The sequence below is a fragment of the Idiotropiscis lumnitzeri genome, chromosome 11, assembly GCF_059441095.1.
Source record: "Idiotropiscis lumnitzeri isolate Australia: NSW breed Sydney's pygmy pipehorse chromosome 11, RoL_Ilum_1.0, whole genome shotgun sequence".
In the NCBI taxonomy this organism is placed as follows: Eukaryota; Metazoa; Chordata; class Actinopteri; order Syngnathiformes; family Syngnathidae; genus Idiotropiscis; species Idiotropiscis lumnitzeri.
This window is the reverse complement of record NC_142401.1, coordinates 13,271,603-13,297,090: the sequence shown is the minus strand read 5'-3', so window position 1 is coordinate 13,297,090 and position 25,488 is coordinate 13,271,603. Positions and strand designations below refer to the sequence as shown.

Genomic DNA, 25,488 nt, shown 5'->3' with positions numbered 1-25,488 from the left:
TTTTGTAACATAAAATAACAACTTAATTGAATGATTCATGCTTTAAAAATCTTTAATCACGTGATTTTATTTACAAACCAAACCTCTTCCCGTTTCTGCATTTGCAATAGCTCATTTTTGATTGACACGGCATTATATCCCCTTTCCCCCCATCCAAAGTGATTTCATGCTGCACTACGTCCACAGACGTGCGTGCCTTTGACGTCAGGAGGAGCAAAAGCTGAGCGGCAGCGCTGCGCACAAGCCCGGCCAGCAGCAGCATCATCTTTCCCGGAGGCAAGGAGCGCACAACCCCGGGTACAGATCGCCATTTAGGTACGTTTTATCCCCCCACTCATTGATTTCCATGCTTTCATTAATTCCGAATATAAAGTGTCCGTGCATGACACCCGTGAGAACGATCCTATAACGATGCGGTCTTGCTTTGCGTGTCACATCTTTGAGTGGTGCAGTACACCCACAGTGCTTTCTGCACGCTCGCAAGCACAATTTAAAATTTTGAGCAAACATGTCTCTCGGTTTAAAACTCATTTTGACAGCATATCTTTATAAATGCATCACCATGTTTAATTAACAAAATGCATTGACCTATTAGGGTTGGTCTTTATCTAAAAGCTTAAAATGCTTTCATCATCCCCTCTACTGACCATGCATGTGTTGTTATTCCAATGTTTTTTTTTGCCTCTTATTCTGTGCTTCGTTTTTGTGACTGGCCTCGTTTGCCCTACTTCCAAGCGGTTAGTCTCTTTGTATGCCTGCCAGCAAAAGATGTTGTACATTGAATTTTTTAAAGTAATTAATTATTATTATTATTATTATTTTAATGTTAATTACAGTGCGATCCAGAAGACTTGAAATATTGTTAAGTGTTCTTGAGTCCCTTGACGCTTCATAATCCAAGTTATTAGTTATTTAGGCCCGCTTGGAATTATTGAATATATTATTGCAAAGAAAGAATTCTGAGGGCTGCAAGAGATCTGGAAAAAAGTCCAAATATTTTACTAGTGTATGTATCTTCACGAAAATGTATACGTAGAGCATTTCCGGGGGCCCCAACACGTTGGAAAATTAAAAAAAAAAATAATGCCTTCACTGACAGAGGTTTCACTGAACAATACAGAATTTGATAGACTGTAAATACTAAGATTCATGAAAAATTAAGACCAAAGTCTGAAACGTCAGCTAATTTGGTGGAGGCATGACCCCCTTTGACCAAATTCCAGGGCTCTTGTTTGTCAAACTCCTATAAGAAAAGAGTCAAAATGCCCCCCAATGCGAAGCATCGATTATAGCATGGCGCCAAAGTTGTATAATCATTTCCAGGATTCACCATGTGGTGCAAGAATTGGTGGTCATCCTGCGCGGCGCAGCAATGCATGTTGCACATCTGCCACAGTTGAGAGGTTCTAAGTTAGAATCTCAGATCAGAAGAGTCCATCCGTCAAGAGTTTCCATTTCCTCCCCATGCTCGTGTAATCAAACCTTTCTCCCCATTCCAAAATATGCATATGATGTGATGTTGATTGAAGACTAGTATGAAGGGGTATGACTGTCACTGTGAATGATTGTTTAGCTCAGCCAAGCAGCTGTAGACCAGTCCAGGGTGTACCCTGCTTTTCACCAAAAGATATTTGGGATAGGCTCAAGCTTACCTGTGACTGTAATGAGGACAAACACTGTATAGAAACTAGATGGATGGTATTGTGTCATTGTCATTCAGTGGAGTCAAACATGAGCTGCACTAAGCATTAATCACATCAGGCTAAGTACCGGTAAAGTAATGGATCTATTTTTACAGACTGCACAGGCAGCATACTCTCTGCAGTCCAAATATAATTATCGTCATTGTATGCCACAGCACTATTCAAGAAAAAAAAAAATCTTACTCCAACTTTTGCCGGAATGCTTTTCATTGTTTGTGACAAAAATTAATCTTTTAGCAAGTGCTTTGTTTTGGTGAATTGTGCATCTGCTTGTTTTGTCTCCTTGCAGCTGTAGTGTGGCGAATCCCATCAGCGCGGCAGGATGCCTCTAGGAGAGGACGGCAATGGGTGGAAGAAGAAGACGTCCGACATTAAAGAGCATTATGATTTCAAAGAAGTGCTGGGGACGTAAGTTGGAGAGTTCTGGTCACAGCAAAGGCTGAAAAGTGCGATCGTGGGGCAAGCGTTGCTTAAAACATGTCTCGCGCCAGGTTTGGTTTTAATATTGACTCTGAATAGGACTCTCAGAAGATGCTGACAAACCATTTGGAGCAAAAGGTCATAATTTGAATATTCAGTGACATGAGTTATACCCTTGAGTCCATCTGTTTGTGATGTTTGACAAGGCAATTTAACAACCTTTTTTTTTTTTTTTTTTAACAAAAAAGTGATACCATTCTTGTTTTTTTGTGGTTTACCTCTCACCTTTGCTAGCCAGTTGCATCAACTGATGAAGCATATTCGGATGAGAGATGAAATATCCAAAAAGAGAACCAGAACAGTCCAGTTGCAATCGAGTCAATGCCCTAACAATGAAATGACTTGGATGAACAAGATTGTTCATGGGCACATAGGAAGGATAATCACTCAGTTAGTTAGCATTGTTAGTCTGTGAGTTAAGTAGTTAACGAGCAGTCAGTTTGGTCAGTCGGTTAGTTTATACATCTCTTAGCCTTGTCAGTTGGGAGTTAGTTTGTCAATCAATTAGGATTGGTAAAATATTCACAAAGTCATTCGCTGAGTTAAGCTAGCAGTCGTTCAATAAGCACAGTTAGTTGGGCAGCTTGTTTGTGTGTTAGCATAATTTCTCAATTAACAAGTAAGTTAGCTAGTCACTCAGTATACAGTCGGGAGGCAAGTTACTTTGTTACTTAGCACAGTTCGTTTATTACCATAGTACGCCAGTTCGATTGTTTGTTAGCTTGTCGATTAGCAAGGGTAGGATAATCATTTAGTTAGTCACTGTGGTCAATCAGTTAACTGGTAAGCTGAGTCGGTGAGCACAGTTAGTTGGTTGGTTAGCATAGTCAGTTAATTGGTTAATTAGCTAATCAATTGGTAGAAAGAAAATCACGCAGTTATTTAGAAGTTTGTAAAGTGAATCAAACAGTCACTAAGCAGTCCATCCATCCATTATCTGAGCTGCTTTTCCTCATGGGCATGCTGGAGCTCATTCCAACCGTCTTCGAGCAGTAGGTGGGGTACACCCTGAATTGGTTGCCCACCTAGGAGTCACCCTGTTAAGAAAAAGAAATTACAGCATAAACCAGCTGGGTTTTAGTACTGGTCTTGCTGGTGTCATGAACAGGACGAGAAGTAAAAGCACAACAAAAGCAGCCGAGATTCGAACAGCCTAACTTTGCGGAGATGTCTGCTTACGGCCGTAATGGCCGTAACGCTGTGTTTGAGAGGTTACTTTTTTTTTTTTTTAGATGTTAGTTTGTCGCTGTGTAGACCAGTCATTTAGCGTTAGCATTTGAATGATTCTTCGATGTTCTGGAAATACACCGGCCGTTCGGGAAATTTGAAATATTTTCCAGACATTCCCGATGGCCACCCCGCCTCTGATCCATCCATTCACAGCATGTTGTTTCTACTGCGTGTCATTGTACTTTTATATAATGACACAATGTGTTGCATTTCCACTTCCATTCCACAAAAACCTATCACTCTGTAATTTACAGTAACATTTTTCTAGGTTATATAATACAGATTGTATTTGTAGTCAGTATTGCCGGACCTGGCATTAACACGTCAATGAAAAGCTCCTTACGGGCTCGGAGAGACGATTACAGTGAAGCTCTTACAGGAATTCAGCGTATGAGGTTAATTGATTTATGTTGAAATATTATATTCAATTCTGGCTAATCCTCACAGTTTGAGGCTCAGTCGGGTGTCAGGACAAAGTGTCCTCATTGAAGCGGATGAGACAGGAAGACGCTTGTGTCGCGTGCTCTCCGCCGCACAAGCACACTGTAGTCAGAAGACAAAATGCATAATCGGACGTGTTGCTGCACTGTTCATGTCTCACTTTGGCTTGGGGTCCTTTGAAGCATCCACACGCAGTGTGCTCAATACATTTGATGTACTGTTGATGAAGAGTCACTCAGTTTGATAGCATAAACAGTTTTGGATCGTCACTTAGTGATCAGAGTTAGCTGCTTAGTTAAACAGTCAACAAGCACGGCCAATCTGTCTGCAGATATTGTTCATTTGTCACCTTGTCAATTTGTACAATTATTTGTATCGTCAATCGGTTACGTTGGCCAATTTTTCTCTTATTTAGCTGGTCAATTACCATTCTTAGCATACTGAGTCAGTTAATTTGGTAGACATTGAGCCAGAACTGGGCACTTGACCCTTTTTTGCCGGTCAGTCCCCCGATCTCCATACGGTTCTGGCCTCGACCTTCCGGCTTTATTAAAAAACAAAAAAAAAAAAAAAAAACTGACTTAACTTGGTGTTTTCATTAAAAGTAAAACGTGTCAATAAAACATATTTAACAGTGTGCTTGGTGAACATTTTAACCAACACGTGCCCTTGAGAATGTAAATCCACAATGTAACAATACACTTCCGTAAATACACATCATTTGGTACTGAATTCTCAGATACAGTAGCCACAAGATGATAAAAAAGATTTTAAAAAAAATGAACATACAATACATACATGGATTCCTATGGCAGTATACAACCTTCCCTGTGATGTTTAGTGCAGGCCAGGATGATATTGATGGAGCAAACACGGGGAGATAATCAACATTATTTATGCTTCTCTTTAGCCATGCATTAAAAAAGCTCCACAGCAAGATCTTGGGTAAATCTCAGCCATGCCTAATAACAGTATGTAGTGTTCAGCAGAAAACCCGCGGGGAGCGACGTCTCCAAGGAGGAATGAGCAAGTGGATGCTTAATTACATGTGTCTCACAGCAACAGTAGCAATGTGTGACTATGCACATGCTCTCTGGGCTCCCATTTGCAAGAGTCACTAACAAATATTAGGTTTTGTGTGCAAGAGATTTAATTCTGGGGTCAATTTACTGGAGGACCCCAAAATATTCAGTTTGTTTCTGTCAGCTGAACATACTCCCAATGGCCACACGGTCTTCTTTCTCATCTCACAATCTCGCGAACAATGTTCATGGCCTCCTGTGCTCCCCCCACGATCCTTTGTAAAGACATGCCATTCTTCCCCTCGCCATAATCCATAATGCAGTCTGGTCTCTTTTGGAAAACATCCACGCTACATTTGCGGTATCTATTATTGAACAGGTTGAAGATAGTATCTATTTTCTTTTTTTTTTTTAGAAACAGCTGCGGTTCCTATAAATGTCTGTGCATGCGTGTTGCTGTGGACTCATATTTTTTCTCTGCAACCTTTTAATACTCAAACAACCATTTTGACCATCTCCCACAGAAAAAAACAAAGCACTGGGAGCCCCAAAAATATTTTGAGATCTAAAGTGAGGCTAACACTGCAGATAAAAAAAAAATTATTAGATATCTATTTAAGTAATTCATTTATTTGTGATATTACATGCAAATTTACATTATTTACTTGCAGCAAAAATCAGTTTTGTCATCATTTTATTAAATGTGGATTATGCAGTCAGCTGTCCAATTGAATTAGGAAATGCAAAATACCGAATTACAAAATAATAGCCAATTTTTTTTTAAACTTAGTTAATGTGATAAAACGTCAAAACATCAAGGCTGCAAGTGGTCACCTTCATCTTAACACGTGTAAGATATCATCTGTGAGACTAACTTTTATTTTCTTGGATTTAAGGTTTACCTTCCGAGGTCAAATGTAGCTTAAATCTTGACATTATGTGTAACACATTAGCGTTTGGGATAAATATTTTCAGCGACAAAAAACATCTCAGTACATTTCATCACCATAATCTTTATTTTTACAATTTCATTTAGAAAACCTGAAATTGATCATTTGAATCGGGTGTGTTCCAGGAGGGAGACAGCTAAATAGGCAGAACAGCGGCCCTTGAGGACCGGAGGTGGATATGTCTTGTGAAGACCTTAATACACGTGCAACACTCTCAAAACAAAGAACCTATGTGGTCAATTAGAAAAGATGCTTTGCTTATTTTTGAGTTTTTGCCTGAGTTTCTCAAGCGAAATACAATTTATGCCATAAAATGTGGGCATGTAGACAGGATAGTTATAGATATGCAAAGCCCACAGCATGACTTTCAATTTGATGTATGACTCGATATGGTTTGCACCGCTGAGTGGCTATCTACAGTTGATGTAAAAAGTCTACACACCCCTATACAAGTGATGGGTTCAAATCGTTTAAAAATGTATTCAACCAAATAAGAAGCATTTAATCTGTACAAATCAATTGGAAAAAAAACTTTCGAGAAAGGAGGTAAAAGTAACAGAAATAATGTGGCTGTGCAAGTATGCACATCGTCTCGTAACTGGGATGTGGTGACTATGTTCATAAAACTGGTCAAGTTTTTACTTTTTTTTTTTAAATCAGAAATAGAAGGAAACTTTTCTGCATTCATTTTTTTGCACTGATTCATATTTATGAACTAAGGGTTTAGTTCAGCAACAAGTTAATTTTTTTTCTGAAATGTCATCAATATAAATTACAATGCATAGTAAAATCATTATTGTGCAAGCTTTTATTGTTCAAACTTAAAAACAACAAATGAAACTATCTCAAAAACCTGATGTGCTCCCCTAACAAAAAAGAAATTTTTTAAATCAGCATCAAAAATATGTTTAAGGGCACATGAAACCATCTCGGATTTTAATTTGCTGTTGTGTGAAATTAACCAAAGACATTGACACAACTGCCACCATGCATCTGATTAACCCCAAAAGTAAATTTTCTTGTAGGCTTTTATTGATATTTTAGTTTTGCTCTCTAGCAGATGCTTTAAGGTTTTGTAGAAACACTCAATGTTATTTTCTAATTATTATTATTGTATTTTTTCCCCATATTCGCTGAGTATGTGTATGATATTGCTATAACCTTGACATTACACGTAGACCTTTACGGTATGACCTGTGAACATTTCTAAAAGCAAAGAACCTTCGTGGTGAATGTCAACTGTTTGTGATATCATGCAATATTATTAAAAAGAACTTCTCTGGAATTGCTTATCACTGAACTTTCTTCATATGTCCACTGCTTGTCTTTGCCCAGGGGCGCTTTCTCCGAGGTGCTTCTGGCCGAGGAGAAGAGGACACAGAGGCTGGTTGCTGTCAAGTGCATCCCTAAGAAAGCGCTGGAAGGAAAAGAGAACAACATAGAGAATGAGATCGCTGTACTGCACAGGTGAGCTGACCACCCGCAAAAGTGCCTCCAGTTGTCCAGTGGAAGAGCTTAACCCCAGGCAGATTATATGCAGGAGGTCAAGTGAACGGGCCACCCAATGCACGGTGTCAGTAGAAACAGTAGGATTGTGCACCGGAAATGTCAGGAGTAAAGAAGATAGACCTATTTTTAGTGTCCCTGTTGCCAGGGCAACAGCACACAGAGGCGGAGATGGTGTGGAGTTCCCTGCAGCAATGTATTGAAGGGAAGGAAAGATAAGAGGTGGAGAAGAAGAGAGGGTGGGTTGTATGGACTGAAATTTGTTTGAAATCACTATTAAGCCCATAAAAGAGCATTACATGGGGAGAAAAAAAAAACAATCTGGAAAAGAGCGCTGTTGCTCTCCCTGCAATATCCTCCATCATCTGCCACAGTGTTAAAGTGACATATTCTCCCATATTGACAAGCGATGCTCTGCTGGATGCTTCACACTGCATATTTCACACTTCCCGTCATTTAAAAATCTGCTCCGAGTAGCACATTCATCAGCCCAAAGCTACTGCGTCCTTGCATTATCTTACACTTGCCAGGCGTTCTAATAGTGACATAACACTACAATAATGCCATCTGGTGACCGCTTTACAGCAAGCACAAGAGGAACGTTGGAGACGGTAATTATGCTTTCATGACTTTTTCAGAATCAAGCACCCTAACATCGTCTCACTGGAGGACATCTTCGAAAGCACGTCTCATCTGTACCTCGTCATGCAGCTGTGAGTTCTCCTTTCAATTCGAGAGCTGCTAATGTGGAATTAGAATTGGGAATTGGGGGAGGGGCTTTTTTTGGACAAAAAGCATATTTTTTTTTGTACTGTTTTATTAAATTCTACTAACCTGAATCTGTAAAATGATGCACTGTTGTTGTGTCATAGTGTACATGGAGCATATTGTTTATAGTATGTTCCAAATTAAATATTTAAACCTTTCAGCTGCAGCAGCAGCATTTTTTTTTAAATGGAAAGAGATCCCGTTCCAGTTGGTGGGCACGCTTGACTAATTGGTGGGAACAAAGTGCCTCATTTTCTGCCCAACCAGAATTTCAGTAGTGAGATACATGTCTCATGGTTTAATATCCAGAAGGAAAGTTTGTTTTTGACAAGCGAAGTACCTCAAGGCTCTGTTCTTCGAGACATTTGTTTCAACACATTTTTAGCACAAGGGGCTTGAGAGCAGAGCTTTGAGGAACTCTGTGTGTCATTATGATCAATATTTTTTCCTACCAACAATGTTTTGGATTCACTTGTTTGAAACAGCTGGAGAAAAGACAATTTCAGATCATTTTAGAAACCAAAGAAAGAAGTAGAAGTCCACAAGGCTCTATTCGCAAGCCACTATTGTTCCATGATAGCTTAAAGTAGAGATCATTAAAGTATTTGTCAGTGTGATGCTTATCTTAAACCTGTGTTTGTAGATGTTTAACCCATCTGCAATTCTATGTTACTGTCGGAGCTGGGCACTTGACCCTTTTTTGCCGGTCAGCCCCCCACCCACCGGCCGTGATCTCAGTATCATTCCGGTCTCGACTTTCCAGCCTTATTCATAAAAATTGCCGGCCCGCAATTTCTGCATTCAACGTTAAAACTAACTATTGTTTGTTGGTGTCTAAACCGTAAATCGGAGTTCCTCAGAGCTCCGCTCTCAAGCCACTTGTATTTAAAGTGGCAATGTGGCTTTCTTGGCATTGTTCACACAAGTTAAACTCAAATGAGAAATGACAAATGGTTTGAGACCTTTTTTTTAATGTCAATGCTCTGAACACAAGTGTCTTGATGGCTTAAACATCCATGTTCCTCTAGGCATAGTTCTCGAGTGTCACGTTTGACAAAAGTTGAACAAAAGTGTGTCAAAAACTGTGCCAAATTGTCATTCAATTCTAATCAGATGTTTATAGATGCTTTACCAATTACATGCTCCAATGAAGTGAATTCCTCAAGGCTATTCAGGAACCATTGACGCTGAACTTGTCAGTTTGTCATTTTTGCCTTCAGCATCAATACAAACCACAGGCTGCCACTCAGTTACAATTAAAATCAGCTTGACTGTTATCGTGCAGTGTGTCAGGTGGCGAGCTGTTTGACAGGATTGTGGAGAAGGGCTTCTACACTGAGAGAGATGCCAGCCAGCTCATCCACCAGATCTTGGATGCGGTCAAATATCTTCACGATATGGGGATTGTGCATCGAGACCTGAAAGTAGGAGTGGAAAAAAAACTGAAGCCAAATTCTGCAGCCTGCTTTCTGCATATTTTCACTAATAATGCCTCTACTTGCAGCCGGAGAATTTGTTATATTACAGCATGGACGAAGACTCGAAGATCATGATCAGTGACTTTGGCCTGTCCAAAATTGAGGGAGCAGGCAGCGTCATGTCCACAGCCTGCGGGACTCCCGGATATGTGGGTGAGGCATTTATTTCCTGGGTGAACCACTCCTCGCTTTTGTATGCTCAGCAAACGCTGGCTCAGCCGACATCCTCTTGTACACATTGCCTCATGAGAGGCTCTCTCATCCACTACTAAGTCAAGTACAAGCCATCCATAAGTACTCTCTACCTTGTTTAACGTGACCTGGCAGCTTGCTAAGATCAAGATGACTTTTCAATGCTACCCTCACCCGTGCTGTGCGTTTGCGTGCGTTTGCACAGCTCCCGAGGTGCTCGCCCAGAAGCCGTACAGCAAAGCAGTCGATTGCTGGTCCATAGGAGTCATTTCTTATATTCTGTGAGTTGGGAATTTTTGCGTTTGTTGCCTTTACAACGAGTAGAAAATGTGCTCATTTGAAAATGATGATTCGAAAAGTATGTTGACACATGTACGATATGATTCTTGGATGTAACAATTTTAAAATCTAATGATTCAATTCATTTTGTCAAATCAAATCAAATTTTCAGATTCAAATAGTTTTTATTCAAGCTCAAATAATTATTTTTCAAAAAATCGGCGCAGAATAACAAAGAGCTCATACATTTCGGAAAGTATTAATAAAACATGAGCATTATCTTTGCAAATAAAGAATGATAAAACCATACATGTCCTTTAATGTACTTAATGTGATTTCTGTTTTTTGAAACCTACCTCTAGACTTTGCGGGTATCCTCCATTTTACGACGAGAACGACGCCAAGTTGTTTGAGCAAATCCTGAAAGCAGAGTATGAATTTGACTCTCCGTACTGGGACGACATCTCCGATTCAGGTTTGCCTCGAGTGAATAACTGCAGCACGCAAAATCTGAAAACACGCCATGATCATAAAAGTAACTTTCTTTCGTAGCCAAAGACTTCATCTGTCACATGATGGAGAAAGATCCTTCCAAAAGATACACATGTGAACAGGCCCTCCAGCACCCATGGTAGGAACTGTTTCTCTTACTGCACATAAAAGTACAAAAAAAAAAACGTAATGAGAAATTATTTTATAATGCACACAATATGGACAAAAGTATCGGGACTCCTGACTTTTACTCCTACTGGAAGTAAAAATGAAAGAACCTATTTTGAGATCATAATTGAGGATCTGAGAGTGCCTCATAATCGACTAGTTAAGTCAGGGGTGGGCAAACTTTTGGATTGGTGGGCCAACAATGAGTTCTAAAATTTGACACAGGAGCAGATGGATGGAGTTTTTTTGGTAATCTCACCTCATCGGAGAAAAAAAATAAATTTGATTTGAAATGAAAATCAACAAAAGCATTTCAACAAAATATCTCTCTTGGACACACCACAGTATTTAGAAAATAAAACATTCACAAGGTTTATTCATTTCATTTTTTTCAAGTTTGGCCGGGCCGGATTAAAACATTTAACGGGCCGCATGTGGCCCCCGGGCCGCAGTTTGACCACGCCTGTGTTAAGTGGTCCCCAACCACGGGGCCGCGGACTGGTACCGCACAAATGAAAGAAAAAAAAAAACTTGCAGTACTTCTGGTTTATTTATTATTTGAAGCTGAAAATTGTTTAATTTTGAAATGTGACAGGCTTCTCTCCGTTACATCGATCTATGATGGACTCGTGCATCTTGGCTCATTTCAGGATTCTTATGAATTTATTTTTAAATACACATTAATGAGTGTTATGTAAAATACAACTGATTAATACGGGTATATGTACAAAAAGACACCGTTTTACCCTGCGTAATTTGTGACGTGTGTGATTTACCCAGGATCTGTGGAGACACCGCTCTGGACAAGAACATCCATGAATCCGTCAGCGCTCAAATCAAGAAGAACTTTGCCAAAAGCAAGTGGAAGGTTGGTGATTTGGTCGAAGGACAAAGTGATCAGATCGCAGTTTGTGTGCTTTTCCTTACCTTCCCCTCTTTCTCTGCCCAACGCAGCAAGCATTCAACGCCACAGCGGTGGTGCGCCACATGCGCAGGTTGCAGCTGGGGACCAGCGTGGAGGGACCCAGTCAGATCACTCCCACCAGCCCCTGCCACGGACTCCTGCTGCCCGAGGAGGAAGAGGAAGATGGATTGGGGAATGGCGAGACTGACAGTTGTGAGTTTGCAAAGCGCTTCACATTTTTGTCTGTTTGCAAATCATCTATCATTGTTTCTGCAACACATTCACCTTTACACACGGTTTAAAACCGGTGAAAATTGGAAGATGAACTTATCTTCGAGTGGCACTAAATAAGAAAGTCGGACTTGCCTCTTTGTAATGACAGATCGCTTCATTAAATGTGGCAGAAAAGCCATTGCTTACCGCAGTGAAACACTAAATTAATGAACGCACAGCGACGAGCTGTCAGCTCACAATATTGTCCCTCTAAACCCGAAACCACTCAATAATTCAAAGCTGATGGGATATGACGGATCAAGGGTCATTAACATGGTAATCTATTTTATAATTATGTACTTTATTCTGTTTACCCTGCTCAATTGTCCTCACTGGATTAATATGTAGAGCGGCACATACACAGTCAAACACAGTTTGTTCTGTGAGGCTGGTTGCCTTCCGAGTTGTTCTAATTTGAAAACAATTTTTTCCCCAAATAATGTTATGTGAATAAATTTATTACACACCACCAAATAACTGTATTGGTAATGTTTTAACATTTTTTTTTAACATTTCTGACATACAATGGTAAACCACTGTCAAATATTTGTCCTATAAAAGCATACCCAATATGTATTTTACCATGCGTTGTAATTTATAGCTCAGGCGTTTCCCAAATATAAACCCACCCAACCTCACCCTTAATATGACTAAATTATATATTTTATTATTATTATTATTATTATGAAAACCTAATGATGCAGAAAATAACAGGTCAAATTCGGAGTCGAACCAAAACAAAAAAATCAAGAAAAGTTAGCTTTCCTTTCTGATTAAAGAAAAATAGTAAAATAAATTGTTGACTAGCGTTATTAAATGTATTAATGTGTTTTATTTGGTACCAATGTGTTTTGCCTGTCAAACTTGGCTTGCTCTGACCAACCACCAAACAAGGATGCAAAATTGCTGACCTTTTTGTGCATTCTAAGGTGACGTTGAAATCTGATTTGTGAAAGAAACATTCCCATTGTTGATAATTTTTGAGTGACATCAGCCAGTTCTATTGGCAGATTCGATTGGCAGCACAACACATAGGTTGAACTCTGATTGGGTAAAGAAATTCAAACATCCACATGCATGTACTGGAAGCAATGCAGCCAAGGGAAGATGATCAAGTAAAAAGAACAGACAGTCTGGAATCAATTCATACCAATCCATGGAGCAAATATTGGAATATAATTTGGAAACGCACGTCACTGCTTCCGGCCTATCACTGCCCTTTGGCGAATAAAGAGGCGACAGGAAGGTGTTTGAAGTGCGATACTGCCACCTACTGTCGTCTTGTAGGAACTGCCGTAATGAACTGAATTGAAATGAAGTGCACGTGTATCTGGCATCTGTCACGTCCAGTGTCCCACTACAGCGATGACCGCCGTGGAAGCGCAGAGGGCAGCACGGACCGAGACAGCCTGAGGAGCTGCACTTACTGCTGTAGGCCGGCCAGTCGCATCTGAGCACAACCTCACTGTCTTTTATTTGCATTATTCTTCTCTAAATGATGATATTGAGACCCTCTGAAGTGATGATGCCCACCCAGTCTGGCCAGGAATGCAGAGTAGCGATCAATAGCCGTCCACTTCGTGGACCCGTGACTGTGACCGTCCCTTAATGATGACATCAACATGCTTGTCCTTAGATTAGTTGTCACATCTATCTACTTTAATTAAAGGCCATCTGCTTGTTTTGCTTCATTCATTCCCATCCCCAAATCCACGATTTTCCTTATGTCTCCACAAGGGGGTGCTAATGACTGAATGCACGCTTGGAGGCCCATCCGGGCACCTTGCCCTATGCAGACTCATATATCGCACATACCAGAAACAACCACGACAGGGAAGTGTTCACTGAGCTTAGATTGTCAGACTGTCTTCAGAAGGTTGCAGCAGAGAAACTGGAAGATTCACAGAAAGTGGAAATACTGGGAAACATAGATCAATTCATTCTGTAATTTCGGCATTCAGCAAGTGGTGCAAAAAAGTACTAAAACATAGAACAGTTGGACTGTTCAAATTGTCAAATTGTCTACTTGGAAAGGTTCTAGTGCATTTTACCTGCACATTGAAAAAAAAAACACAAGGACACCACCAAACAAAAAAAAAGGTCATTAAATGTGTGTTCAGGACTGCATAGTGAAATAATGACGATGTCATGGCAATCTGTGGGTGTAAAATCTGACCCCATTCCGTTGAACCCAATGTTGATATGCTCACAGGAAGCCTCAGGTGGTTACACAGATTAATTGTAACTTCTGCCATCTTGTGGAAGAGCGAGTCACTAGATAAATGATCAAAAATACATTTTCTAGTAGGGCCTGACTGATTATGGCCCTTCAAATAATCGGCCAAGTGGATATTTATAATGAAATTTGTTGAAAAGGTCGAACTATGGACCTGCCTTTCAAAACAAAGCAATCTTAATTTTTACAAACAATGCTGCGGTGAGAAATGCAAATTGTGCTCGAAATTGATGTCGCCTGGATGTCGCTATTTTCCAGTTTGTAAATAAATGAATAAATAATTCATAAATGTATTGAGAAACTTTACTTTACGCAGATTAATGCTTTAATTAATTGGCCGATTAATTGGTAATGTGTATTTTTTTTTTATTCAACAAAATCCAAATTGGTCAGGCCCTAATTTGTATAAAATAAATAAAACTTTTCAGGCCAATCAATTGAAACTGGATAATTTCTTGAAGTGAACAGGATGAGCGTTCAAGACACTTTGAATAGTGCTATTAGGGAGTCGCTGGTCAAAGTTTTGCGTTCACACCTTGGAAGTTAAAGGATTATTTAGAACGCTCTTCTTTGCTCTGGCTCAGACTGGGTTGGTGACCAGCAGTTCTGACCTGAGAGTGTATGCATGTTGGGAAGATTGAGGGCTGTGGGAGGGAGGGGGGTAAGGGTGGTGGCATGGAGGGGTAATATGAAAATTTATGATGATTCTATTTATTATTTTTTGGGATTGTTTTATAACTGTTCTGTTATTAGAGGCTCACACTGAGATCCCCCCCACAGGATTTGTTGTCATGGGATATGCCATTGTGTCTACACAGTGCAGGTGGAAAAGCCTCCAAACGTCAATCCATCCATTTTCTTTATGAAAAGCCAGACAGCACCTTGGACTGGTCCAATCACAGACAACCCAAGTGGTAATTTAAACCACACAAGTCAGGCGAGTGGACCATCATCAGTCACGCCCCCAAATTTTAACTCACAAATTCTCATCATATAGAATAAAAAAAAAATGCTTGTTCGATTGCAACTGTCCAGGATCTCAGTGTGAGCGCTTCGCCTGCTCTGTGCTGTGCAACCTCTAGTGGAAGTCGGTCTACTGTTTGCATGATCCTGGTTAATTCAATATGTTTACATGAATGATGATCAATTAGTATACACACATGACAATGATGATGACTATTATTATTATTATTATTATTATTATTATTATTACTGCTGTTGTATTGACAATGATGTACTTCTGTAATTCTTTTAAGCTATATAATGTGAAGTGAGTGACACCAAAAGTAATGTTGACAAAGTACAAAAACACAGCACAGTGGACGTATTGTTTGACATTTCTCGCAAATTCTTTTTTTTTTTTTGTCTATTCATGTGTAAACTATTAAATGGACAAAAGTATTGGGACACATAACACCTGCAAGTGAAAATGGAAGAAAATATGAAGAGGGTCCCCGTTTGCGGCGTTAATCACCCCCTTTTACTCAGATCCTGCAAAATTTCTGCATCACAGTTGTACAGAAGTCAGAAGTCAGCAAAATTGTATATGGTGGTCTCTTGAGATACAAGTGACAAAATTAGAGCTGTCGTGCTTGTTTGGTGTTTGTGAATTCAACCCACATCACAAAAAGCAGCATTTATTTATTCAAGTCATTACTATGTTTTAAAAAGTACAATAATAGAGTGTCATTTTTCTTATTACATTACAAAGTTTAAAATTGCAAACATTTTTAGAACAGATTAATGGCAGTTCCATTCTTTTCTATGGGCAGACATGATTTGATATGTGTTATTAGTTGCAATTGCAATCATGGAATGAGTTAAACTATTGGAATTGTGATAACAGCACCATGTATAAAACGCTTTCGGAGAGCCACAATTGCTGGCGTTCTCGGACATTCATTCCACCTCTGGTGCGGCTTCGATACCACCTCAAAAAGCAGATAAATGCAGAGCAAGTTTTTTTTTTTTATTTTGTATTAAAAGGGGGTACAGTGTCCAATCTTCTGGGGAAGAGGTTTTTTTTTAAAATCCTGGGTAATCATGAAGTTGGAAGATCAAGATGTAGGACCTGAGAGGGTCTGTCTAACAATCTCATTCAGGTTGAGTTTAATGCTCAAATGCGATAATGAAAGCTGAACAATTACATAACCAGATGAATACCCCTTATTTAAGATGTGTGTCTCTATACTTTTGTTGGTGTCTTATTCATCTCAAAGTCCCCTGATGTGTTGCAGCGATGAAAAATATACATATCCTGGTTGGACAAACGTGCCAACTACAAAACAAATGTTTCAAAAAAAAAGAAAGGGATAAAAGGGAAAAATCACTTGGACTGCGGTCCCAAAGCCATACTCATGACGTAGAAATGCTTGAGTGCACATTCATCTGTTCGTATGTGACTGAGAAAAAGACGAACGGATGTGAGTGTCAGACAGAAATGAGGACGACGACAACTTGGAGATGGGGAAATGAATATTTCCTTGAGTGGCACAACCACCAAATTAGGCTGTATCCAGTTTTTTTTTTCTTGTGTGTGTATATTTACCCAAGCTTCAAACAGGTTCACCATATTGTGCAGTAAAAAAAAAGAAAAGAGAAAGCAATCACTCTGTATTTCTACAACATGTGGAAAATATGCAAACCGTGTGTGAAGGGCTTCATTCAATGTCAAATAGCCATCTTTGGACCACTTTGATATACAATATTAATACATGTGTTGTTTGCACTTGTTTTACCCATCTAAACACGTCCAAATGCATAAAAAGAAGCACTGTAAATATAAATACATATAAATATATCTATAAATAAGTATATATTGTATATCCTTTTTTTTTTTGTAAAGCTGTTTTGAGCTACAAACGTATGGATGCAATGCATCGCGGGTTATTGAACAGGATGGAGGAGAATACAATGATTTGTACCCACAGAGAGCCAGGAAATAGAATAAATCTTCCTTGTCTATGCATCGTGTGTGTGCTGTGACTGTTGCATCAACACAAACACATAAACTTAAACATGTACGCGTAGATTTTCGATACTTTTAGTCATCCAGGGACAGCATTTTTCTTCTTCAGAATTTTTATAACTCTACTACATAACGCTCCGTTTGAAGTGACACTGTCGGTTTAAGTATTTGACAATATGCGTATTGTGGTTGTATCACCAAATATGAAGTTTTAATTTAAAGACTGTTCTCATAGCTTTCTGCGATTCTTGAATATGATCTATTTGGAGTCATCTTTACAGGCGTTGGTATAGTATTTGAATTTGGCATTGCAAAGGTGGCAAATTATTTTTGAAGTAAATAAAACTGAGTTAACTTAGTTAAAATATTTAACTGCGTTCAACATTTGAACATAAATTTCCAGAATTAACACTATATCTAGATAGAGAGAGATAGAGAGGGGGGGGGGGCTAAGGGCTACACAAGATAGTGCGTCTTTAGTGTTGGCTCATTAGCACCCTGACACATTTTTTTCACACCGTTTGCAAGAGGGAATCTGCAGTTCATTGAAGTTCGTCTATTTTTCAAATGAGAACTCACATTTCGTCTCGGGCTGATAGTTCATCCGTAAGTGTGTAAAAAGGCGACAGGGGAAAAATACATTTAAAGGTGTGAGAAAAGTTGATCGTCTTGCACTCGATAAACTGACATTTATTTATTTTTTCAGTTAAAATGTCGTGAGACGCTAAATGTTTTGGTAGACTCAAAGCAAGAGGATGTCGCCTCTGCTTTGAAGTTATCGTGAGAAACTTTTGCACCCATTATTTGGCTAATTTCCAATTCACATATACTTAACATATTTTCCGGACAACAAAACACAGCTGATTAAAAGCCACAATTGTTACATTTTGCCATAAAAGCCGATTTGTACATATTAGCCGCTTCAAACGAATAGCCGCGGGTCTCCACGTTATTAAATGGGATATTTACTTGTGCAAATGTTTGGACACTTTAATAAGACTGAAATGGAGCAGAATAATGAAACGCTGCATGTCTTATTAAAGCGTCCAAACATTTGCACACGTACCAGTACAGTGATAAGTCCTTTAAGATCTGTTCCCTTCATTTTATACAATTTGTTTATCGAGACGGAGGACAAGACATTTTTTTTTTTTTTAAAAGGACAGACTAAGCAAGTACGGAAATGGGTTTTTGTCCGTCCCTAATTGGGTCAAGTATGTCGATAGAATTCAAATATTTGCAGTCTTGAAATGCTGTGGTGCCCTTTTATCTGAGAGTTCAACTGAAGGAGAGCAAGTGAGAGAGAGATAGTGAGACTTAAAAGCATGGAAACGATACATGCGGCTATGTGAAGAAGCAATTGAGAGCCAAGAGAAGCTTTTTACGTTGAGTTGTGACTGAGTGATTCTGATGAGCACCCCAAAAGCACTTTCTAGTCATATTGACCCAGACTTATTATTAAGAAACATGGGATAGGTTTTAAATAAATAAAATAATCATAAATAAATAATAATTTTAAAAATAATAATATATTTAAAAAAAAAGACAGTAATTGGAAAGTACTACAACATTAGACTCTCCCTTTTGTTATAAAATTTATTCAGATTGTCTTGTTTATAACTCATCTTTTAAGAGCGTCTGGGGAAACAGCCGCCCACCTCCACCACTTCGGGCCATCCGTCATAAACGTTGCTTGTGTCGTCATTAGCAGCTCGCTGACAGATGAACAGCCGAGAAGACGTTCAGTTGTCAGAGCTTCGTCTTTCCACGTGCATAAATAGAACGAAACAGGGCCCGGTCACTGACCTTCTCAAAGGAGCTTCTGCTTGCTGTCCCGCCTCGTCCTGCAAACACCCAGTTGTCACGGAAACTTACGGACTCGATCAAAGCGCTGCCCATCCCGACAAAAATCTCCCTCATTTCTTTTGTCATCCTGCCGCCAAGAAGTGAAGGGGGGATGAAAGGTGATTTTTGTGGAGCGGCAAATCGTTTTAGAGGATGAGCGTCTGGGAATTGGACTTACTTTGTTGTCACGTCGTCAAAGGAAGCCACAATGACAATCTCTCCAGGTTTAATCTCTTTCAGGTACGCCAAGATGTCCTTTGGGACTTTGGCAGCCAAGGAAGTCGTATTAAATTCATAAAATGTAAATAAATCATCTTTGCAAGAAAAAAAAAAAGATTTATAAAAAACATCCCTACCTCCATCTTTCATATTCAGATAGCCGCATCTGTTCACAGCTCCGCTCTCACCTGAGATGAAACAAACAAACATGCATCCATGTTCATCATCCTCGGCAGCTTGCATTCATCATCGTATCATCTTCCTCGCATGCAGATATCCGTTGGCCCAATTAAAATGAGCATGTTTGACTTTTCTCATTTTTCCTCCCATATTTGTCAGTCGTTACTTCTCGGCATCAAAAGCAGCTTTGCTGATGAAGAAAAAATGTCTACACAAGTCAGTTAATGACGTGCAAATCACTGCGGAAAATATACGGCAAGTCGAATCAGTAAAGCACAAAAAAAACCAAAAAACATCGATCCATGAGAACATACGTCAGTCGGGTTCTTTTTCTGATTAGATAAAAAAATATATATGAAGACCGTTTGAAAAAAAGAGTTCACTGTAACCCTGATAGAGAGCCCGTGCTATTATATTTGAACCTCTGACTTCAGCTTGATTAAACCTCTGGAGTCAGATGTATTAAAAAAAAAATTTAATTCAGTAAATCTGTACTTTTTTTCAGCCATCCAGGTCATGTTAAGCCACAAAAGTCACAAATGGAGGACACTGGACTCTTTAGTTGTAAAAGACATTTCACCGCCTTTAATCAAGAACAAATTCCTAAACACTCTGTAGATAAAAGAGCTCAACAGATAATATTTTGAACTGAAGAATTTTTTAAATAAAAGATCAAGCATCTTCAGCAACCAAGGCTGCATTTCCACTGCATTGCCGGACGATAATCGGATTTTTGGATCTTGTCTAATTCTGTCTACATTTCGAGTACCACATATGGCATCTGACTTGGTTGTTTACACGGCTATAACACAATAATAAAACAGAGACCCAAACTGGCCATCAATAAATAACGCATCAACACGACAACACCCAGCAGTCACAGCACAAAAGTAATTCATAAATAATACGTATTAAACAAAAAGATTTGTTTGTTGTGGGCTGAAAAAAAATAATGTTACGACACTGCAACCTTGCCTATTTGTGATTAAAATTTAAAAACCTTAGATTCTTTGCTCTGGTGGGTGTCCAAATCCAGCATCATGTGGAGGACATGACGAGCATTTCTTCAAGAGTGATTTAGAATTTTTATCAAGGATAAATTGTGAAATTTAAGAATTAGTCTGCTATTTATTTTTCTACTCACTGTTGACAATAACGATGTTGAGCCCAGATCCCACGTTGTTCAGTATGTGGCTCATGATGCTGAAGTACATAAAGAACATTAGATTTCACAGGGGAGCCATCTGTTTCCTGAAATGGATCTTGAGTACAGGTGACTTACATTTTACCGTTGAAACAAATCTTGGGTCCGACTACATTAGCTGCTCCACTGCGCACGTGGATTGCAAAGTGATCAGGTGGACACCGTCTGGAAAGGTTGCACTCGTAGGATGGCGTTACTGTGAGATTATTTTCTTTATTGTGACAAAAAAACAGAATTGTATGACAACAGTTACATCTTATGAGAAAAATGTCATATTTTTTTATTTTTTTTGCAAGATGTTGGTAATTTGGAGTGAAAAATCCAATTTGGGGAAAAAGTCAGCCTGAGGAGAATGTTTAAACATCACAAGAAAATATTTCAATATTGTTGTTTTTACAAGTGAGAAAATGTTTTATTATTTCTTAAAAAAAGTTTCAAAAATTTTTACAAAAACCTCATGAGAATCAAGTTTTTTAGATGTTCTTTTTTTTAGAATAATTGATTGAAAAAGTACAAATTGTGAGAATAGCGTTAAACTATTACAAGAAAAACTAGATTCATAGTTTTATAAGATAAAAGTAAGCAAATGTACAGAATAAAGATGAAAAACAAATTACAATTGTAATAGTATATAATATATATAACATATAATAAAATTGTAATTCACATTAAACATTAAATAAGTTTTAGGAAATAAGGTGAAAACTATTACATCAATGTATTTCATATTTTTTTTTTATACAGAAAAAAAAAGAAAAATGTGTGACTTCACAAGAGTATATTGTCTGTCAAAAATAACTTCACACTGCTCACTTGGTTGGACTTTTGATTTGAATTCCGCGATGCTTTTCATCCCTACAACAGAAAGAAGACAAAAACAAACGCAAAAAAGTAAGGTGTAATGACTAGTGAAGTGCGTCAATATCACAAGAAAGTGCCTTTGGTGTCAGCAGAATCATTTAGTCGTCGTGAAAATGGAGCACAATAACAACACGCTGAGGTCTTAGGAGAAGTGTGAAGTAATTTAAAAATAATGTGTAAAATAATTTATTTCCTTCATTTTATTAAAAATAATAAATAAATAAAGGATGTTCAGGATTTTGTCACATCCCAGATGCTGCTCTGCAAACTACAGTGTGTAATAAACGTGTGTGGTTCAACGATACTACTTCAATTTTCCCACGGGTATTTTTTTGCACGTGTCTCTGAAATTGCTGACCACGCTGACATTTGGGAACAACTGCCCTTTAAAAAAAAAAGAATTTTTTTTCAGACATGACATTAATTTATCATACTCTGTATTATAGATATTTACATTTGTGTTTTGTAATTTTCATTACATTATCATGTGTATAGTTGAATGTTATCAAGCTTAACACTTACACTCTGTCATAGTGAAACATAAATAAAAAAAATCTTGTATAAATTGAAATATTTGTTAGGCAGTACATAGTGTCACAGTAAATGTTGCGAAGTCAGTGCTTCTCAATTATTTTGTTACGCCCCCCCCAGGAAGAACAAAACAATTTGTGCCCACCCACCACCAACCATTCTCCCCCGCAATTATAAATAGCATTTTTGTTGCAAACCAAACCTACACCGTAGAGTTAATACTCGCGGTGCACAATGGGCAAGTAGAGCGCCACCGCCAACTACTGGAGTGGATGTGCAATTACACTTTATTGTAGTATGGTGGAAAAAAAGCATGTTCCCCAGGTTCACACCGGCCCCCTCAGCATCGCACTGCGGCCCACTATTTGAGAAGCACATTGCTAAGTCAAGATGTATCATGTGCTCATTAAATGTCCACTTTGTCAGTACGTGGCCCTCAGAGAAAGAAATTCAGAAACTCCTGACCTACCTAATATAATGCATATGAATTTCTATCAAATCAAAACTTTTTGGAGGCGAAACTGGGAAGCCCCCGAATGTACACTGACTCTAATGTGACTGAAAACGTGAAGCTCACCCCAAAGGTCTCTTGCTCTCAGCCGTATACGTATGTAGTCGTGCCAAATGGCCCATGTGACCACAAGAACAACAATTACAGCAGCATAGGGAGCAACTGTCAACCACAAAGAGCAAGAGGACTTAAGCAAAGGCAAGCATGCGGGCCGTGAAAAGAACATCACCAAGCAAAACCTCACCTCGATGCTTCATGTCTCCGACAAATGAGTCTGTTCTGCTTCTGATGTATTATTTGCTGTCAGCAACACAGCTGGTTGGTGTCATGTCATCCGTTCAGGCTGGCTTGCCACCAATATGCATAGGACGGACCTTTGGATATGCAACAGCGCTCGTCCTTGTGTTGGGAGAGTAAGCAGGATGTGACATTGTACGAGCACACACCCAAAGTGAACACGACGATCAAGTTTCTCCCGCGCACAATGTCAAATATGGGACAGCATTTATTCACAGGTCACTGATCAAGCTTAAAGCAAACAATAGCCTGAGTCTTGTTTGGAAACTCATAGAAAAGTCACAATCCCCTGTCATAAAACAAAACGATGAGACAATAAAATACTTCTTGTAGCGTTGCGTTATGTGGGATTACGGAACTGCCAATGAGTGGTAAAAATCTTTGACTGGCAAATACAATAAAAAGGACTTGCGATTACGTTCGAATGTTTTCAAATCCATAAAAACATATTCGGGAGTGTGTTGGAACATAATTGCGAAAAATCCTGCGGAAGCTTTCTGTGGCCCATCGCTTGCTGTAAAAAGTGATTACAAAGTGTCAGGAAATGCCGACTAAAAAATCTGAACTTTATTTGGGGTTAAAGGGACACTTGCCTGAGTTTTACATTGGCAGTTATATAATAAATTAAAAATGTACTATAATCCACCCCCTAAAAGTGAATTAAGGGCTCTTTTGTGATGAGATTTACGACAAATTATCAATGCCCCGTTTGGAGCTGGGCAATTTTCATTTTATTCTTATTTTTGACGGGTTTTTTTCTCGGTTCAGCGTCTATGTCACAGCAGGGAGACAAGCAAAGTAAAGAACGCTCGGATTGTCAGTTGTTGTCTAAAACGGCGACCGATTGCAAATGCTCATTACTACTCTCGTTCACTTCAACCTGTGAAAATATGAAAGCGTTCTGCACAATAGTTTGGATTTATGGACATCAAATGTAAGCTCATGTGTTTACTTCACAAAATCAAAAATACCGTGCCGATCGATTCGCCACTTACACAGGCTGAAGCGGACAAGACCAAGAATGCGCACACGAACCCCAACTGGTTATATGTCGGACTTTTAGCGACACTAATGTTGTGCCAACTCCCAGCAGGCAGCCGGCAGCCTTCAGGTGGACTTGGATCTCTCGCAGTAATTTTAAGTAGGCGTTTTTTAAGTCGTCACTTATTTCCTAATTTGTCCAAAATGAATGGATAAAAAAAGATAATGACAACTAATTTCAGTTTCCTGATCAAAAAATATATGAACTGAGCTCGTTGGTGAAAAATAGGCCATCTCGGCTGGATAATTCCTTTTATCACAGGCACTTTAGTTCAGACCAGACGTCAGCTGACTTCTATATAACATGAGTTTGAATGTTATTGGTTAACATCGAACACAGCCACATCCCCAGTTGTAAGAGGGTGTGCACACTTATGCAATATCTTAGTTGTTAACTTTTATTCAAGCTCTCAACAAGACATGATTAATTTGTTTTAACCTCCAAATGAGCTTTATAGGTTATAGGTCAGAGTGGGAAAAGTACTGAAATGATTAATCTTGGTCATATTTTTTTTTATCTCACAGAACTTTCCATTTGAGATGGAGTGTATGGACTTTTTATATGTACTGTAGCTTAGCTCATGACACTTTCCAAATTTCTTGCCCAACACCGTATTAGTATTAAGCAAAACTCCCAGGAAGTGTATTTCACTGAAGCCTAAATAACAACTGTATTTGTCAGAAAAGAATCTGATAAGCCCGAGGACCGTTCGAGGAAAGAACATGGAAAGGAATGAATTCTGCTTTTGTAAGTCTGTTATTGTTGCTGGATACCTGAATAGAGAGGCGGATTGAATACACCATGACTTTCCATTCTGTACGCTTTCTCCTTCCCTTTGCAAACGTTTGTGCAATAATGGCTCTTTGCTTAGTACTGCAAAACCAAAATCAAGCAAAAAAAAAAAAGCATAGCTCAGACTGGGAGTGGAACTCAATTGACTGAGACAAAGTAAAACAGGTTCCCTGCAACTGCTGGGCGACCAGTCCTGTGCATACCAGCTGCCTTGCGCCCATAGTCAGTGGGGGTAGGCTTTTTATTTATTTTAGCGTCATTATTAATGACATTACAAGTTCAAATATGATGATAAAAAATGTATTACAAAAATAAAGTCAGAAAAAAAAATCCCAAATTTTGCCAATTAAATGAGTAGAGACCTTTTTGAGAGGGGGGAGGCTTTTTATTTTTTTTTAGTGTAATTATTAATGACATTACAAGTTCAAATATGATGATAAAAAATGTATCACAAAAATAAAGTCAGAAAAAAAAATCCCAAATTTTGCCAATTAAATGAGTAGAGACCTTTTTGAGAGGGGGGAGGCTTTTTATTTTTTTTTAGTGTAATTATTAATGACATTACAAGTTCAAATATGATGAGAAAAAAATGACAAAAATAAAGTCAGAAAATAATCCCAAATTTTACCATTTATACGAGTAGAGACCTCTTTGAGCAAGAAGTCGTGACTTTTAAGTAAAAGTAATAATAATTTAGATGATCAGTGAAATTTTACAAAATGTGTTGTCTGACTAGAATTAAGCTGTTGTATAAAAAACAAGACTATTTTTTTACGAGAACAGTTGGCCAAAACAAAAAGTGAAACGATGCAATGTACAAGAGATTTTTTTTTTATTCAATTCAATTGAATTATTATTCTACAATACAGACCAAACTGCAGTATGCTACATGACAGCCTGATAAGGAATCTAAGTG

At 38.6% G+C, this 25,488-nt stretch overlaps 2 protein-coding genes across 3 annotated transcripts; one reads left to right on the top strand and one right to left on the bottom strand.

Moving 5' to 3' along the window:
- The first annotated feature begins 143 nt into the window (after positions 1–143).
- Positions 144–17,091, top strand: camk1a (calcium/calmodulin-dependent protein kinase Ia). Its single transcript, XM_088307973.1, has 12 exons — positions 144–315; positions 1,993–2,111; positions 7,162–7,293; positions 7,971–8,045; positions 9,386–9,524; positions 9,605–9,731; positions 9,976–10,051; positions 10,412–10,524; positions 10,602–10,680; positions 11,490–11,577; positions 11,664–11,826; positions 13,237–17,091. The coding sequence occupies exons 2-12, from the start codon at positions 2,026–2,028 to the stop codon at positions 13,338–13,340; spliced, it is 1,182 nt and encodes a 393-aa protein (XP_088164099.1). The 5' UTR covers positions 144–315; positions 1,993–2,025; the 3' UTR covers positions 13,341–17,091.
- A 1,582-nt stretch (positions 17,092–18,673) lies between these two features.
- Positions 18,674–22,789, bottom strand: LOC148327570 (protein FAM3C). 2 transcript variants are annotated; one of them, XM_088309620.1, is made up of 9 exons: positions 22,686–22,789; positions 22,508–22,603; positions 21,352–21,393; positions 20,617–20,749; positions 20,479–20,537; positions 19,292–19,342; positions 19,114–19,198; positions 18,897–19,023; positions 18,674–18,805 (listed from the first exon to the last, which is right to left on the bottom strand). In XM_088309620.1, the coding sequence occupies exons 1-9, from the start codon at positions 22,696–22,698 to the stop codon at positions 18,719–18,721; spliced, it is 693 nt and encodes a 230-aa protein (XP_088165746.1). In that variant the 5' UTR covers positions 22,699–22,789; the 3' UTR covers positions 18,674–18,718. The 2 variants fall into 2 exon arrangements, with proteins under 2 accessions (XP_088165746.1, XP_088165747.1); XM_088309621.1 differs by lacking the exon at positions 22,508–22,603.
- Between the last annotated feature and the right edge of the window lie 2,699 nt (positions 22,790–25,488).

Bases quoted from the DNA above. Each gene is read 5' to 3' on its own strand.
- camk1a (XM_088307973.1), top strand. From the start codon at position 2,026: ATGCCTCTAGGAGAGGACGGCAATGGGTGGAAGAAGAAGACGTCCGAC. The intron at 2,112-7,161 runs GTAAGTTGGAGA...GTCTTTGCCCAG, and splicing joins TTCAAAGAAGTGCTGGGGAC to GGGCGCTTTCTCCGAGGTGC. The intron at 8,046-9,385 runs GTGAGTTCTCCT...GTTATCGTGCAG, and splicing joins CTGTACCTCGTCATGCAGCT to TGTGTCAGGTGGCGAGCTGT.
- LOC148327570 (XM_088309620.1), bottom strand. The intron at 21,394-22,507 runs GTGAGCTTCACG...TTTCTGTTGTAG, and splicing joins GAGAGCAAGAGACCTTTGGG to GGATGAAAAGCATCGCGGAA. The intron at 19,024-19,113 runs GTAAGTCCAATT...TCTTGGCGGCAG, and splicing joins TTTGACGACGTGACAACAAA to GATGACAAAAGAAATGAGGG.